This window comes from Saccostrea cucullata, unplaced genomic scaffold, assembly GCF_032062105.1.
Source record: "Saccostrea cucullata isolate Sc308-1 unplaced genomic scaffold, CSIRO_AGI_Scuc_v1 ctg14, whole genome shotgun sequence".
Classification (NCBI taxonomy): domain Eukaryota; kingdom Metazoa; phylum Mollusca; class Bivalvia; order Ostreida; family Ostreidae; genus Saccostrea; species Saccostrea cuccullata.
This window is the reverse complement of record NW_026941090.1, coordinates 1,242,769-1,261,245: the sequence shown is the minus strand read 5'-3', so window position 1 is coordinate 1,261,245 and position 18,477 is coordinate 1,242,769. Positions and strand designations below refer to the sequence as shown.

Below are 18,477 nucleotides of genomic sequence, written 5' to 3'. Positions count from 1 at the left end.
AATCATTTTTTTTTTGGTCAAAACATTGTCACTGGGGCCACAAATAAAGAAGATACGATTGTGAAACGCTGAGACTATGGTAAGACAGCTTTGATAGCAAAGGTTAAAGTTTCTCAAAAGCAATTAAAAATCCAAGATCAAGGGATGAAAAATGTTTTTTCCCCCGAAGAGAGGGCTTGTTTTCAATTAATGTACCCTGTGATCTATGAAAGCCCAATCATTAACCATTAAAAAGTTATTCCCAAAGTTATTTTTATTTGTGGGTCAAACTCTAAGGTCATGGTCAAGTGGAATATTAACTCTTTAACACCAACTGTTTAAAAGTTATTTCCAAGGTTAATTTTCAAAAGTAGGTTATACTCCAAGGTCAAAATTGGTATCCAAAGGAAGGCCTTGTCACATGGAACACACATGAAAAATATGAAAGCTCTAGTATAAATTGTTCAAAAGTTATGTCCAAGGTAAAGGTTTGAAAAAATGGATCAAACTCATATGTTATTTTAATGGAAAGTCTTATAATGAATGAATCAATCAAATTTGAAGCATGAAAGCTCTAGCCCTATGACTATTATAATTTAAATAACCATTCCTTGTGGCAAAGCTTCTCTTTCTACTCTTTACCTTGACATTTAACCCAATTTTGAAAAAAAATCACCCAACTTTAACATTGACAATAACTTCTGAACAGTTGGTACTAGAGCTTTCATGCTATATTTCGTTTCATGTATTTCATCGAAATATTTATAAATCGGGGGCACAAAATATAATCACGAGAGGTTTATGAGAGGTGAGGCGAATGACGAGAAAAAAGTTGCAAGCCTTCATTTTTTATATACTGTATATATTTAAAAACAGTTACAGAGACAAACGAGCTACATCATTGATAACATATAGTGCATAAAAGAGTACAAAAATAGGGAAAAGATGACACAACCCCAGATTTAAAGAAAAGAAAATGGAGAGGGTGTGTGTGTGTGTGTGTGTTCGTACCCCAGGTGTCTGTGGGAACGACAAGACAGACAGACTGATGGACAGGGCAAAAACTATATACCATTAATACAGAGACATGAAAAAGTTTAAAATATAAAATAGGACGAATTCATTAAAAATTTATGAATTTTGATGGTTCTTGATCAAAGCATCCCCAAGTAGAGTAAATCATCATTTTTTTTACCATGTCCCCTTTGTTGTTGTAGGGTTGTGAAAAACATTTTTTAAAAAAATCAACAATATTGACGTATTTACATGTGGATAAAAAAAGTCACAGTGACATATACTCTCTGAATTTCTTTGATATCTATTTATTTTGGGATGTAAAATTTTTGGTTATAGAATACTGTACACATCTACATGAACAAATACGTATCATAGGCGTCGGAACCGTTTTCACAGACACGTTGCAGTGTAGGTAAAAAATGGGGAAAATGGTAGTGTATGGAAAAAAATTCACAAATGAGAGGAAATTCCTCATTTAGATAAGTTTCGGTACGTTTACTATACATTTGAATACCAATTTACACAAAAGTTTGAGTAAATACAATAGCAGATGAAATTACTGCTTATAAATACAAGACAAATCAAAGTTATTTAAGGATATCCGATCATCAGCTAGGAAGGATAACTATTAAAATAGTTATTTTTATTTTAAAAGCCCAAAAATTAAGCTTGAAATTGAAATCTTTTCGTGCAACAATTTTCAGTTAGGTATCTTAATATGATTCAAGATTATTTGAAGTCTTAGAAACGGTCTTATCAAAATTTGACATTTTTAGCCCTTGAAGTACCAAAAGAAATGCATTCTTATAGAAATCTAATATCCTTTAATCTAGTCCTTGATATAAATATTTATTAGTGTGATATGCAAATTTACAGAATTGATCTGTGATGTCATACAACGATAGTAAAAACGTTTTACACTATGTATTTTATAAAAATTGAACTAAACAGAAAAAACTAAAGATCGAATAAGAATTTTTTCCAAATGCCTGGATACCTATATATGTTTTTTATTGTAAAATATATTTGTTGATCAATTTTCGATTACATGTACTTTGATTCGCATTTCCTGAAAATATATTCGAAGAAATACCATGAGTAATTCAGAGACATTTTTTGTGATCATTTCAATTACGCTCCTTATATTCTGGACCCGAGGATCGGAGTACCTTAGGTCATAATTACTGTATCCAGTATAGTGATTATGAAGAAAGCATATTCGGCGATTAAAATTTTAGTGATTTACTACAGACCGCTACAGGCCCCTAGCGTGATCAAGTTGGGACTTTTTAGATTAGGCCATTCCAAGTTTTTTCTCTGTTTAGCGTCCACCCATCTTTCAAAAACCTACCTACCTATTCGCAAAAAACACATAAGTCAAAGCATAAAACACAGACTTTAAAGTCATAAAAATGACGTCCTTCAAATGATTTGATTTAACTAAACTACTTTAATAGAAGAAATATGTATTCTTAAGCAAAAACAAGGGATTTAATGCTTAAAATATATCCAATATAACTTATTGTACAGAATTATTTGGAAAAATGGACAAAATAAAAAAAAAAATTCGACTAAATTAATCAATTTCAGGACTCCTGATGTTGTGTGTATTTTCTTATATGGGGTGTCAAAAACCAAGGCGCACGTGGACGCTAAACATAGAAAAAAACTTGGAATGGCCTTATCTCTCTTGGTGAAATTGGTGTCTAGGCTTGATACAGGATGTGATTGGGAAAAGGGTTTGCTCGCTCGCTCTCTCTCTCTCTCTCATGTCTCTTCAAAATTGAGTTTCACAGCCTCGGTGTGACCGTGTCGTAAGGGTTCTGGTGACAGAGTGGGTCTCTAATAAATATATCAATGGAAAATGGTTTGTATATGTACATGCATTTCTCTGAAAATCTCCGCATTTGGGTTTCTTCTAAATCTGTGTACCGGTATTTCATGGACCCTGGGTCAGGGTTGTTAATATGTTAGTATGATCCCTATTGATAGTGTTGTAAAATGCACAATATATCTTAAAAATCCTTTCTGCTGACAGATATTTAGAAATGAGAATTCAATGCATGGTATTGGCAATTAAGGGACCTTGATGAAAATTGTAAAATTCTTGGCCCCCGTGTCGGGGTCTGGTGTTAGGGTTTGGATCTATACTACCCAGTATTATATTGTTGCTGTAATGATCTTTATTCAATCGCCAGAAAAGGTTGATATCTCCTCAGTTACTTACTTCTTAATTGTCTATTTTTTTTTTCTTATCGCACATATCATTTTGTAAACTGTCGTATTATGTATTTTTTTCCGATGTTAAGATTTTTTTTTGGTTTACGTACATACATACCGGTATTCTGATTACACAATTGAAAAATAACATCATAATAACCACAGCAACGGTAAATATGTTTTTATTGATATTTCATATAATACTTTTTTTTACTTGTATACATTGTGCATTCTAATGAGTCTCGTATTTTAGGCGAACAATAAACTGTAACCTCATGACAAAACTAAGTCTCTGTCATGTCTGAAAGCCCTGAAAGTCGGAACCAGTAGTCAATATTGGCAATGTTCTGGTCTGCAAATGACGAATACGAAGAAATGGACTCCTTCTTGGAATAAGCGTTGACAGCAGGCTTTGGGGATCTTTTCCCGAGGAATGTAAACACACAGCACTCACATCGGCGAGCTGTATGGGCGAGCTGCATACAGGATGTATCAGGGCACTGACACCCAGCAGTCATGTCTCCCTGGAACAGCAGCAAAGCTTAAAAAATAAACAAGACATTAATTATTGAATTAGTATTAATTTACTGCTTAAGACATATACAGCAGCAAAGCTTAAAAAATAAACAAGACATTAATTATTGAATTAGTATTAATTTACTGCTTAAGACATATACAGCAGCAAAGCTTAAAAAATAAACAAGACATTAATTATTGAATTAGTATTAATATATAAGACATATACAGCAGCAAAGCTTAAAAAATAAACAAGACATTAATTATTGAATTAGTATTAATTTACTGCTTAAGACATATACAGCAGCAAAGCTTTAAAAAATAAACAAGACATTAATTATTGAATTAGTATTAATTTTTTTATACAGCAGCAAAGCTTTAAAAAATAAACAAGACATTAATTATTGAATTAGTATTAATTTACTGCTTAAGACGTATACATGTAATCGCATTTCAATATCATGTAATACAAAATATTTACATAATGGCATTGTATGGAGGTTTTTATAGATTACATATATAAAAAATACTATGCCAAAAAAAAATTAATGTAATCGCATTTCAATATCATGTAATACAAAATATTTACATAATGGCATTGTATGGAGGTTTTTATAGATTACATATATAAAAAATACTATGTAAAAAAATTATTAATGACTTCATGGTGAATTACTATATGAGAGAAAGCATTGTGAAATCTAATAATTGTATAAATTTAAAAACAGATGGCTTCTGCCAGTATTTTTTCTTCATATACTTTTTTACGAAGCTCTTCAAAATATGGACAGATTAAAGCAAAACGATATTCATCCTCTACATGAGGTGTTATCACGATTTTATGGCAAAAAACAAAGGGATTAAAAGTATAAGTCAGTCACACGTAACAGTCTATATGTTATTTTTTTGTTATGAAAAATATGATGCATATAGAATCTATAAAAAGTTCACAACATCAATATTTGGAAATTCTGTATGACCTTTGAGATTTGTATGACACTTTTCTTTAAATATTCATAATAATACATAAAAATTACATAATAATTTTGATATAGAGAAAAATATTAAAGTGTGATGGTTCCAAAAGAATCCTAGAAGGCCATATAGGGGCATTCCATAAGAAAGACCCCCCCCCCCCCCCATTTTAAAGGAAAAACTAACATAAAAACATTTTTAAAAATATATTCGTATTTTTTTTCTTAAGGAAGAAAGGTTATAAATCCAGGAAAACTTACGGATTTTTATTTAAAAAATTTACAACAAGAATTTAAGATGGAGGTATTTTTTCCCAAAAGTCTCTGAAATAAGGCAAAAGAGGAATGGAACATTTTTGATTTTGTTTACCCCGGTTCCAATTGAATAAAAAAAAAAACATAAAGAGAATAAACACATTAAAGGTAAGATTCATAGCAAAGTACAATAAGTCTTATCTTATATAACGTAAAATTCTATTTTCTATGTACATGTATAAATATATTTTTTTAAATACAAATTTTAACAATAGTTTGGAGTTGAGAATTTAAAAGTTTGTCAAGGCTCTCCAACCCAGACATCTATGCTCAATAACAGTTAAAAAAGTGACGGTCAACATGTTTTTTAAATTCCCTTTTTAACTAAATAAAACTTGCTTTCTATTCTAGTTCTATACGAAAATTATTGCGGTACAAAATTCTAGGCCTTCTTGGAAAAAAAAAAATCCCGGTAATAACATCCCTTCCTGACACATGGTACCTCATTAAAGAAATAATTCGATTTCAAACTTTACAGTTTTGAATCTATACTTATGTATACTTATTATAATGTAAAACAACTTACCAACAAGCAGGATACTGAAATAAAGTAATCTTTCAAAGTTTTTCACCGTCATTGCAATAGGCACAATAAACGATTGGAGATCTTCACTGGCGGTTTATATATAAGTATCTAAATATCGTACAATTGGATTGACACACCTATGATGTGCAAAATGAGTAAAGTTTGTATTAAGCTCTGGTGTTAAAGAATAAATAGCAGATAACATACACCGCGAGACAGCAAAATACGTACACTGGCGCCATTTCCACCCCACACTTTTGGAAAATGAAGTATTTGTGAAAACCTTGCTATTCTATACTTATGAAAATAGATCTATGTCTAATTTATATTGAGTACATTCAGTAGTACACGGACAAAAATCATTCTTCTTTTTAAGATATTACATCTACTTTTCAAGCGACATGGACGCAGTTTCAAGTGACTTTTTTTGTAACCAATATTAATGTTTACAATTCCTAACTAAGACAATTCTACTGATCAGCAAAAATTTGAACATCAGTTGTTGATTTACGAAGGAGATTCAGAGCTTAAAATTCTTCATTATGTAAACAAGGCTCGTGTCTTGTTTTTGTCTACATATAAAAAAAAATATTTGTAACAAAACAAGATACACCAAATCTCTAGGATCGATCTGTCTAATCGTATTTAGAATTTGAAACTTCTTTATTAAAAAATCTGCTTTGAGCGAACATGTCTAAGTATACTAGTATTTAACCTTTGCATATATAAGTGCCCTGTTTACATAACAAAGATTTGTCTTGTATCTAGACAAATGGAATTCAAATTTTGGATGATTATTAGAAATACCTTAGTGAAATATTACGAAACATTAAAAATATGGAAAAGAAAAATGAAAATTTTAGCTGAAGCTGTGTCCATGTACCTTTAAACAATGTTGAAACATTCAAATGCACACCCCCTATATTTAATTACCAAGTATTTTAAAATAAAGAGTTATAATGATCCTCTTTATATCTATAATTTAAAAACGTAAAATGAGAATTAAGATTTATGAAAAAAACGCATTAAAATCGTTGAATTTTAGAAAATATAATAAAAAAATAAACGGGAAAAACGATTTATCATTAATTCATTTAAAAATTTCGAATATTCTTTCGAATTTTAGTAAAAAGCCTGGTTTAGAATTTAAAAAAGCCAAATTTCCTTTCAGTTGTTCATTAATCACTGTTTATACAACATTAATATGTTTATATAGTTATCAATTATTTATTTACATAAAAATTCCACCTATTCCCACATAAAATGTTAACTTTTCCTACCTGATTTTCAAAAAGTGGGAATAGGTAGAATGAACCTTAGAAAACTATGATAACCAAAGTGTGTTAAAAGCAGTGTCTTATGCAAATTGCTGTCTTTTTGTGAACTCAATGATTAATGTGCTTTCGCAATATGATGTGAAAAATATGCTATTTTGCGACAAAGCAATGTGCAATGTCTTCAAAGGATAGTTTTTACTATACTATAGTTTTTACAGTACTTATAGCAAGAGGACAAATGAAAAAGAAAAGAAATACATAATAACTGTTGATGCTTTTGTATTAATGTACAAAAAAAACCTCTATCTCAGGTGCATTGCTTTCAATTTGTCTTCATTCGAGAACAACTGCAATTTGACAGGACAATTAAGACGAAAATATCAATAGAAAAGCTTGATTATTTTTCTCCTAGAGCAATAAAAGTTGTAATTAAAGCAGTCGTTTTGCACTTTTGCTTCAAGGTATACATTTACTCAGATGACATGAAAATTCCACTGATAAGAACGAAAAACCACCTACTGCACATTGTAACCCATGATCCTTGTGTTAAATTTCAATTTCAAATAAGTAGGCCAATGACTTGAATTCTTTGTTCTATGCTCGTGATCTACATAAAATTTCTTGGTTTATTTTATTGCCAGTGTGTTTAAGTTTCCAAGTCTTAAAATCAACACATGGAACGAGAATTTTAGAAATATTACGGAAACTCAATCAGCAAGACGTCTTTTTTAATTCAAAATATCTTATACATGTTCCTCCTTTTGGACATATATATAGGATCCTGATGTGTATTGGGGGTGTTGTTCTTTGTTGTTTTTGTTGTTTTAAACACTCGTCTTTTATCTACAGATATACAGCATTCAACTTGAATAGATGTCTAATTTCTCTAAGTAAAAATAATCAATTACATTTACTTCACCATATTTTCACTATATGTTGGATCCAATCCGATTTACAGATACTCAAGGCCTTTTAAATATTTTAGATAGTTCCACTAAAGAATGTTTGTTTGTTTGCTTGCTTGCTTTTTGTTTAATATTCCTCTCAAAAATTTTTCACTCATAAGGAGAAGCCACCACTTGAAGGTGGAGGGCTACAAATTCTGACCCATATTCACACAGAAATATTAAGCAGCGAGGGATACTTTTTTGTGGCAGCATCTACTGCGATACGGAATCTCAATTCTACAAGGTCTCAGCCCAAGGAGCGCAACTGGATTCAAACCCGCGACGTTAGAATCAACTCATTATTCCGCAGTCTGAAGGAGGGCTGTTACTTATAATGAGAGTTTGCTCATTAACATAAATATGGTCCGAACATGTTAAGTGCAAAATGCCCCAGTTTTGTCCGCAATTGGATTGAGCTTTGACAAAACCTATATTGAACGTATTGAACGTATTATTCAATAAATATTTAAACAATTTATGTTAAACATATTGTAAAATCATAAGTTAAACATATGGTGGACAATCCATATGTTCAAGGAATGTTCAACATACACTAGCTCAACATATGACACTTAAAACATCTGTCGAGTATACATTGCAATATTACCTATGTAAAGGTCATTGGTCTTTTGCAAAAATATTTTGTTGAAAAACATTCTAATTGTCCACACAAGTTCTCTGAAGGTGATGTTAAAAAGATGAGTGAGTTTCCAATTGATTTCTATGTAGTTCTTCAAACAGTATGTTTGAATTCTCACGGGTACCAATCCCCCCTTCCGTTTATAGCAGACCTGTTTTAGTATTCATATGAAGCAGAATTTATTCAAACACCTCTACATGAGAAGACGAAAACACTTGCTGTGGCTTTCAACTCGACATTTCAATATATCGACGATATATTTTCAATTAACAATAGTTAACATCAATAGGATATCAACACTATCAATGAAAGTCATCATTTCGCAATTATTATGGTCGATACAATGACCCTGTTAGTACATGGAACTCTTTATTGAGTCAAATGCTGAGTGACGTTTTTCATAAGTTTTATTTTAAGGATTCTGTAGAAGAATATGCCAGGCGATGGGCCAGACATGAAAAAGAAAACGTTGACCTTTTGTCAGAATGGATAAAATATATCAGATCCATGTTACAATCACGTATTGAAAGATTTAGTTTAAAATATATTTTATTCATATAAAGAAATGGATTGAACAGCAGGCATAAATGCCTATGATCGTTCTCTCCATAGGTCAAGGTACAATTACAAGTACATGTAAACATTGAAAAATGTATGAAGAGTAGATTATACATTGGAACATATTTGGAATTTATTCAGAGAGAGAGGGAGAGAGAGAGAGAGAGAGAGAGAGAGAGAGAGAGAGAGAGAGAGAGAGAAATGATAAGAAAAAAATATAATTTAACAAATAGATAGGAAAAATAATAATTATATAATAAATAAAATATAATCAACAAAAAGAAAAAAAAAACAAACCAAACCAAAACAAAAACAAAAAAAACAAGAACATATGTTTGAGCAATTGTTGTTGACCCAGAGTAGGAAGAATTCCCTAACAGAGCAATTTATATATAGTAAAATAGTATATTTCCCATAGAATATAATAAACTAAAATTTCAATGAAAACCTCTTAGAGGTTCTTATAAAGGTATGTACATGATCAAAAAATGAAAATTTTTTATCCAGACTTAGTGAGTCTACACCATATAATATGTTTTCTATATTAATTGGTATGTTATTTTCATTCATGTATTTAATCAGTAATTGTCGTTGTAAGGCATATTGTTGACAATGCACGAAGAAATGCAGTGAGTTCTCATTTTGATATCCACAATTTGTACATATTGGTGATTCATTTAAGTGATCTTTAAAAAGATCAGCATTAAGGTTGCTACATTTATTCCTTAACTGGCAGTGTATTATGTTTTCAATTCTATTACCATAATTGTAAAGTTTATATTTATTTTTCTGAATAGGAGTGGTAGAGTTTAATTTATTTTTAAAAGTTTGTAATGTAGGGGAGTTTTTACAATCATCTGATAAATTTTTCCACAAGGATATTGTGGATGGTACAAAGCTGTTGTAGTATGACACTGATTGTGTATAAATTACTTTTTGATGTATTACACCTAATGCCTGTAATTATTCTTGCAGCTTCCACCTGCACACTCTCCAATAATTTAGATTGTTCTTCAGTGCAATTATCCCATACCACATCCCCATATTCTACAACTGGTCGAACAAATGATAGGTATATTTTGATTAAGGAGTCTCTCTTTAATTTATATTTTAGTGTGCGCAGTATGTTTAGTCTTAGGCAAGCTTTTTCATAAATTGTTGCGATATGTTCTGACCAGCCCCCATTAGACTGAAGTGTCAGTCCAAGGTGACAGTGACTTTGATTTTGGGAAATTATATTCATTGTGTTTCCAATCCACTTCTGAAAGATTTTTGTTGAGCGATTTATAGTCAGCCTTTGAGTAGTTTCTAATTACTCTTTTATAAGCAAGTTGTTTAAATGCTTTGAATTTTATATCAACACCTACTGGACTATGTGTGCTGCAGTATTGAAAGATTTGGAAACAATGTGAAAACAATGTATCCTTCTGTATTCAATAGTCCAGAAGAATTAGATAAATTAAATGATCACTACGTACTAGCAGGTAACAGCATTGTCTTCGTTTGTAAGGCTCATTATATAAATTGTATTTTGAAAGAACATGGATTTATTTCTACAAGTGGTAATCCACCTTATACTCATAGCTCCCTTTCTTAGGAAGAAATTCTTCAAAAACATACGTCAGTTTGGAATATCTTTAGTATCTCAAAGAACCAAAATGAATTTGAACTACCATATCTATATTGGATTAGAAACTTCTTAAAATCCTTATAAACAAAGATACTTAGCGGGCTCTAGTAAATGTTCAATTTAACCAAGCTCTTTCCTTCTTCCTCACTAAGATACCCGGTATTATCAGTAGTGAAGGAGAAACGTCAAGAGTACTGTGAAACAATATATTCACAAAGTGATGTAAATCAAATGTGGATACTTAAAAATCCAAGGAAGGTTTGGACAATTTGAAATCACAAGATTTTACCAAAATCAACAGCTAATAAACTTACGACTTTTCTCAATTTAATATTCAACCATTCCCTACGATAAATTAAAGTCCAGGCTTTTGATATCATTGATAGTTGCTTTTTCAATAAAATGGAACTCGTAATTTCACTAACCTTGTCATTGCTCTGTTGCAAAATTATTTTGTTAAAAAACATTCTAATTGTACACACAAGAACTCTGAAATTGACATCAAAAAGTTGCTCGAGTTTCTGATTGACAATGTTTGTGTTGTTTTTGGAGACCAGGTCTTCCAACAATCTATTGGAATTCCCATGGGTACCAATTGCACCCCGTTTTTAGCAGACCTATTTTTTGTATTCATATGAAGCAGAATTTGTCCAAAATCTTGTACGTGAAAAGAAGAAAACTTGCTGTGTTCTTCAACTCGACGACGTATTGTCAATCAACAATGGTTATTTCCATTCTTATGTTGATACGATATATCCCCGTGAGCTTGAAATAAAAGATACCACGGAGTCTGACACATCTGTTTCATATTTAGATATTTAACTTGAAAAAGACATTAAGGGTAATCTAAAAACCACGCTTTATGACAAACGAGATGAGACTTTTCAATTGTGAACTTCCCTTACTTGTGCAGCAATATACCCTCATCACCTACATACGGGGTTTATATCTCTCAACTTATTCGATACGTAAGAGTATGATCTGAGTATAGACAATTTGCTGAAACAAGAATATCAGCAGTCTCGTTAAAGTCATTATTTCGCAAAATCTATGGTCAATACAATGACCTTGTCAGCAAATACAATTCATCATTAAGTCAAAGGCTGAATGACGTTTTCATGCTTATTGTTAGGCCATTATTTAAACACTGAAATGTCGACGGATTTTCCGTTATTTCCCAATCATGACAAGGAGTACATGGCGGTTGTGATCGGTCGGCAGGGAATGCTCACTCCTCCCTGGCATCTGATCCCACCTCTAAATGTTTTGGAGGTCCGTGTTGCTCTGCTTCTATTTTGTGGTTAATGGAATTTTGAAATTGAATATTGTTCGTTATCTCCATGTATTTCATAAGGAAAATATGATTGGCAGTATTAAAACCATTTCCAGGTTAGTTTGGACTTTCAGTAAGGCGTGGTTTGTCGGCGCTACGGAATTAGCGTCTGTCAAATGGCGAATGGATTTTCATTGGTTAAGATATTAATAACATCAGGAACTTAAAATTGTTGTTGACAACGATGAGACAACTTAAGCTCCATCTCTTTGCCGAACGAGAAAACGTTATTGGTTATTCGATACACCAAGTGGCATTTGCCCTAATTTCTATCCCATGTATATTTCGATAGTGAAGGAAAGCTGTGTAAATTTCAGAACCTAATATTATGTAACGTCGAGAATGCCACGCCTCACTGAAAATCCAAATTAACCTGGAAATGGTTCTATTTGATGTGTGTTTAGGTTTCGGAGTGTTAATTTTCAACTTGTAGGCCATTTGGTGGTTGAAAAACGTTTTTCTTCAAAATCCTAAGTCCGGGAACTCCTCAAGTACATTTTCATTGGTCGAATAGTAGCTAAAATGTATTTTGGAATATGACTAGTTGTGTCCTATACGCGTAAGGATGTACAGAAAGGTTAAAAAAGGAAATGAAAAAAAAAATCAGGTATTAAAAAAAAATTCTTCAGTATTGCATTTCTTGCTAGATTCATGTTAATTTATGAATTACTTCTAGTAGTAAACCAGGGACAAGCAAGAGTAAACTAAGAGGCATATACTTACCTTTCTTACATGCAAATACCGTACTCTGAAGACATCAGCAATTCTATTTCAGGATAGGAGTGTCTTCTGTTTAAAAATTGAACAAACATGTATTGAGAATACTCACGTATTCATTAATTCACTTTAATGGCTAGTGTAATATTCATAAAGCTGTTTTGATTTTCAAAAAAAATAAATACCAAAATTTTATTGTAAATTGAAGGAAAAATAAAATATTTTTGTTGTGCAATTTTCTGAGGATTTGGATAAAATTACCGTAACCAAGTTTCTTATACTTAACAAGATGTAGGTATAAATGTTATTTCAGTGAATAATATGTAAACATTGAACCACCTGTATAAGACTAAAATTAACAAATCTATGGTGAACTCTCTCCATATAGGGTATCCGCAATAACATTATAAAATACAAAATGAAAACAAAGACTTTTTCAGAGAGGCCAACAAACAAATGATGCTTACAAAGAACGAATAAAGACTTGTTGATAAATGATTTACAAATGTTTTTCATCAGAATGTCATTATATTATTATGTTTATGTTTTTTATTGATAAATTTCTCAATAATGTAGATCATACAAGTTCATGTCTTAAGTGTCAAAAATGATGAAGCATGTGAAATGAGCAAAGGTCAATGATTTCCATTGCTGTGTTTTACATCTGTTCTAAAATCGATTTGAAGACTGCCTTAAGATCTGACTTACATATAAAACAATCAAAAGATTTGTCACCTACACACAAAACTATCTAGATCTGTTGCCCGTATTGCGCAGTACTTGTGTTTACAGAGTAGACCGTATAAACCGAAGTTTCGTGTTGCAGAATTGGGTATTGCATTTAATTCTACAAAAGTTCCTAAAAATCTAATTAACAGGGTAACAGGTAACATAAAGGCTTTTACTAAGTACCAGCATTTCGGAGATCAAAATAGCACTTAAAAACAAGTAAAATTGATGCAAAGCATCAAATCGACCGCAAGCAAAATTCAGCATTTCAAAAAGTACTTTCACAATTTAATATCAATTCTCTGTAATTATCAAACAATATCAATAATGCTTGGCCACGCTACATTTTCAATTTCTATGAAACTTTTTTGTGTGTACTCACATTGTCACATCATTAATGGTTTTATATTTTTTTATTTCAAAAAATGTCTCGTTGCCATGGTAACGGCACCTATTGTTTCCCCTGTAAATTCTTCCTAAAATTTGACCAAAAAACGTGATTTTGTAGGTTTTTCTGAATAAAAATGAGCTTAAAAGAAACAAGAGAATGGGAAAATCTGCTTTTGTTTCAAAACTACCATTATTCCTCTCTAGTATAACAACATAATTTTTTAATAACTGTAATTCTACATAATGGCTTAACAACGCTTAGCTTTGGGGATTTTGGCATTTTGCCAAATTGAGAAAATTACCATTTTAGACCCCTTTTCAAAGCGATTTTTTAATACTTTGCACACTGATTTGAAATTCAGGAAACAGTGCATTGTATAGATGGTACATAAGTTAGTTTAAACACATTAAAATATTTATGGGACACTTACACATTTTTTTTAAAAAGCTGATGAAAAATTACCCAAAATCTGCAATATTTCCTTATTTCAAGGTACATATGCACATTTCATTAAGTTCATATAGAAAACAAATGTTCCTTTCTACCTGTTTTGATGTCATTTACAGTAAAATTAGTCCATATCTAGGAGAAGTGTCATGTAAAAATATTCACATCCCATTTCCAAGAGCATTAATACATGTAAATATGTTCTTAGATAGGAGAACTGTGAACACCTGCACAAAATGCCCCCCCCCCCCTTTCCGTAAAACTGACAATTTTGAAGTACATGTAGACTAACCAGGCATGTTTCAAGTTTCCTAAAACTATCCCTTTAGATTGAAACTAATATGAAATAAAATTTTCCCTATCCATTCTCTATTACTATGGAAACAGGAATGCAAGATTTGTTACCATGGAGACAGGAATACCAGATTTTTAACCAAAATGGCTGCGTTTAACGTAACAATATTCCCAAAACTACACTTATTTACTCTTTTATAAAACCTGTGTAATGAGTTAAATGTGAATGTGAACTAAATTTTTTGGCATCTTAAATTTGCATCTTTATGATGTTGCAAAAATATAATGCATTTTGTAATGCTATGTCAAATAATTGAAAAACCTTGTGGCTTTTACTTTTTCAAGATTTGGTCAAACTTGAAAAATTCTGAAATGAAACTAAAACAAGCAGGACATTCATAATATTTTACTCATTTCAACTTGTTACTTTGTATAATTATTTACTAAATTCATGGGCAACTGCAAACCACAGATACTTTGAATGAAGTCAAACCCCTTCCCCCCTTCTGATTTTTTCTTTTAAAACTTATGAAACAAATCACATCCTCTTGGGTAAGTTATCTTGGATTTAAACATAAATATCCAACAATGGAAAACTTTAAACATAGTGTTTGGCATATAATTAATAATTAGGTTTGCAATGGATCTTTTGTATTCTGTAAAGTCAGTTGAAACAATGCCCCCCCCCCCCCCCCCATGAGACACTGTCCCCCACAAGTATCATTTTAAGGAAGTTCTTCCTTTCATTTTACTAGGTTCCTGCCAACATCTCATCACACCAACTATATCAATATCCTTTTCTTTTTTTTCACATGTAAATATAAATTCTGAAAACAAGAGAACTTTTCGCTTTTTTTTTATTTTTTATATATTACCGCATATTTGAGTTCATCTCACAATATGCTTCGTTATCAAAGCTCTATCCTTTTAATATATGTCATCATTCACCTCCTTTTTGTGAAAAAAACTAATAAATGAGATAAGCCGGAATTTATTTATCCATCCATACAGTGCCGGTACTTAGTCACTAGGTTTAAGGGTTATCTCCTAAATCGGATACTTCCATCACCCACCTTCCACTTTCATTGACGCATAGAAAGAGTGGGGTCTGTCAGCCTACATCCGCGACTGTACTCGGCACTGCTGGTACCGGACATCCACGACTGTACCTGTTCACTAATAGTCAGAGCAAAAATTTCCGGATTGATACGCCATCAACGCAGAGTATATGTAGTTAATTACAAATTATTTTGAATGAAAAATAGGTAATGTATATATATAGTATATTTCTGATTTTAATCAAAGGCGGATCCAGGGCCGGCGCGCCGGACATGCCCCCCCCCCCCCGTTTTGTTTGAATTTTTTGTATGTAAAACTTATATATATATATATATATATATGTCTTTTATCCTAAAATCAAGGAAAACACCTCTTATTTGTAAAGTTTGTCAGCTTCATGGGGTTCCTCCCCCTGACCCCCACCAGGGCCTTGCTCTAGAACTAATTGGGGCTTCAGTGCAGCGCCCAGATCACTTACCTTTCTACCTTTTATTGCCCCCCCCCCCCCCCCCGGGGGGAACCGCTACGAAATTGCTGAATTCCCCACTGTGAATTAAATATTCTTTAAGAAAGGCTATGATCGCCAAATGATTAGTAATAAATGACTAAGTGAAGAACATAATTTATATCGAGGAAATTAAGTATAAACTTGACTTTACCTATCTATTGTATGGATCGCTGATATCTCTAAAAAGTAACATCTAGGCCACACTTTATATCTAGGACTGTACTTGTACCTGTGATTTTTTAAAAAGCAACTGCGACTGACATGTGCCGTGCAAACACATTTTTTTCAACAACCGAAATTGATTAACAGCATCCACTATTAAAACCCTGCCAGGGATGTGGTCCTTATAATTCACTGATAGTCTTTGACTCTTAAAACTTCATACGGAGATTTTCCAAGTCATACCAATTTCAAATAGATAATAATGTGTTTTTGAGGAGGGTCTGCGTTTTTTAGGGGGGTGGTTCTAAAGTCACATTTACTCTGCAAATTCTAAGGGGTTGGGGGGGGGGGGGCTCCAGATCCGCGCATGTCAAAATATTAATGTTTATAAGATACCGAGACAAACGAGGTCAGCAGTTTTGACTGAAGGATCTTTTTACAGATGTAAAATTATAGTTTTAAATCTGTGATCAGAGATCAATATGAACTAGATATATCATTTGGGGGGAGGGGGGGGGGGGGCTGGGGGCATGATTTGAATATCCTATACGTGCTCAATGCTAATGATGAATCATAAACCACGCAAGTAGTGTCAACTAAAACATATAAAATGATTGATAGAATCTTGTGTAACTTAAATCTTGTATATATGCAGGTAGAATAACGCTCATACATGCGTTTTCAATGTTTTTTAAAATAAGCATCTCAAATGCACCCCGGGAAAAGCCTCCAATGAATTGAAATGAAACTCCTGTCAAAACTATTATTTAGTTATAAATTTACAAAGTACACGATATTTACTAGGCCACAGGTTGCAAAGTTGTAAAGATAAGTTAGAAATAAATTCTTTAAAAAATACATGGACCTACCATTGACCTCTTGCTCGGTCGCTAGGTCGATTACCGGTATGATTGCAGATACCTGAAATATACAGGTATGGTAGCAAAATTATTAAAGTTCATATTAATGGAAATGCGGTGCTTTATAATGACTGTACCTGTGTAGTATACACACTATATTCTACATCCCTGACTGTAACTGTGACTTATACTGAGTAAACAACATCCCTGACTGTACCTGTGCCTTATAAACAACATCTCTGACTGTACCTGTGCCTTATAAACAACATCCCTGACTGTACCTGTGCCTTATAAACAACATCTCTGACTGTACCTGTGACTTATAAACAACATCCCTGACTGTACCTGTGTCTTATAAACAACATCCCTGACTGTACCTGTGTAGTATACACACTTTATACTACATCCCTGACTGTACCTGTGCCTTATAAACAACATCTCTGACTGTACCTGTGACTTATAAACAACATCCTCGACTGTACCTGTGTCTTATAAACAACATCTCTGACTGTACCTGTGTAGTATACACACTTTATACAACATCCCTGACTGTACCTGTCACTTATAAACAACATCCCTGACTGTACCTGTGTAGTATACACACTTTATACTACATCCCTGACTGTACCTGTGCCTTATAAACAACATCTCTGACTGTACCTGTGACTTATAAACAACATCCCTGACTGTACCTGTGTCTTATAAACAACATCTCTGACTGTACCTGTGTAGTATACACACTTTATACAACATCCCTGACTGTACCTGTCACTTATAAACAACATCCCTGACTGTACCTGTGTAGTATACACACTTTATACTACATCTGTGACTGTACCTGTGTAGTATACACACTTTATACTACATCCCTGACTGTACCTGTGCCTTATAAACATCATCCGTGACTGTACCTGTGACTTATAAACAACATCCCTGACTGTACCTGTGTAGTATACACACTTTATACTACATCCCTGACTGTACCTGTGCCTTATAAACAACATCTCTGACTGTACCTGTTACTTATAAACAACATCCCTGACTGTACCTGTGACTTATAAACAACATCCCTGACTGTACCTGTGTAGTATACACACTTTATACTACATCCCTGACTGTACCTGTGCCTTATAAACAACATCTCTGACTGTACCTGTTACTTATAAACAACATCCCTGACTGTACCTGTGACTTATAAACAACATCCCTGACTGTACCTGTGTAGTATATACACACTTTATACTACATCCCTGACTGTACCTGTCACTTATAAACAACATCCCTGACTGTACCTGTCACTTATGAACAACATCCCTGACTGTACCTGTGTCTTATAAACAACATCCCTGACTGTACCTGTGTCTTATAAACAACATCC

General features: G+C 32.6%; 1 protein-coding gene across 1 annotated transcript; it reads right to left on the bottom strand.

The window, feature by feature from the left end:
• Positions 1–3,367: 3,367 nt before the first annotated feature.
• Positions 3,368–5,606, bottom strand: LOC134257163 (uncharacterized). The gene is made up of 2 exons (XM_062739808.1): positions 5,548–5,606; positions 3,368–3,757 (listed from the first exon to the last, which is right to left on the bottom strand). Exons 1-2 carry the CDS (start codon positions 5,597–5,599, stop codon positions 3,501–3,503), a joined length of 309 nt encoding a protein of 102 aa, XP_062595792.1. The 5' UTR covers positions 5,600–5,606; the 3' UTR covers positions 3,368–3,500.
• Between the last annotated feature and the right edge of the window lie 12,871 nt (positions 5,607–18,477).

Excerpts from the sequence above, each read along its gene's own strand:
- LOC134257163 (XM_062739808.1), bottom strand. The coding sequence starts at position 5,599 with ATGACGGTGAAAAACTTTGAAAGATTACTTTATTTCAGTATCCTGCTT. Across the intron at positions 3,758-5,547 it reads TTTCAGTATCCTGCTTGTTG|CTTTGCTGCTGTTCCAGGGA; the intron begins GTAAGTTGTTTT and ends TTATTTTTTAAG.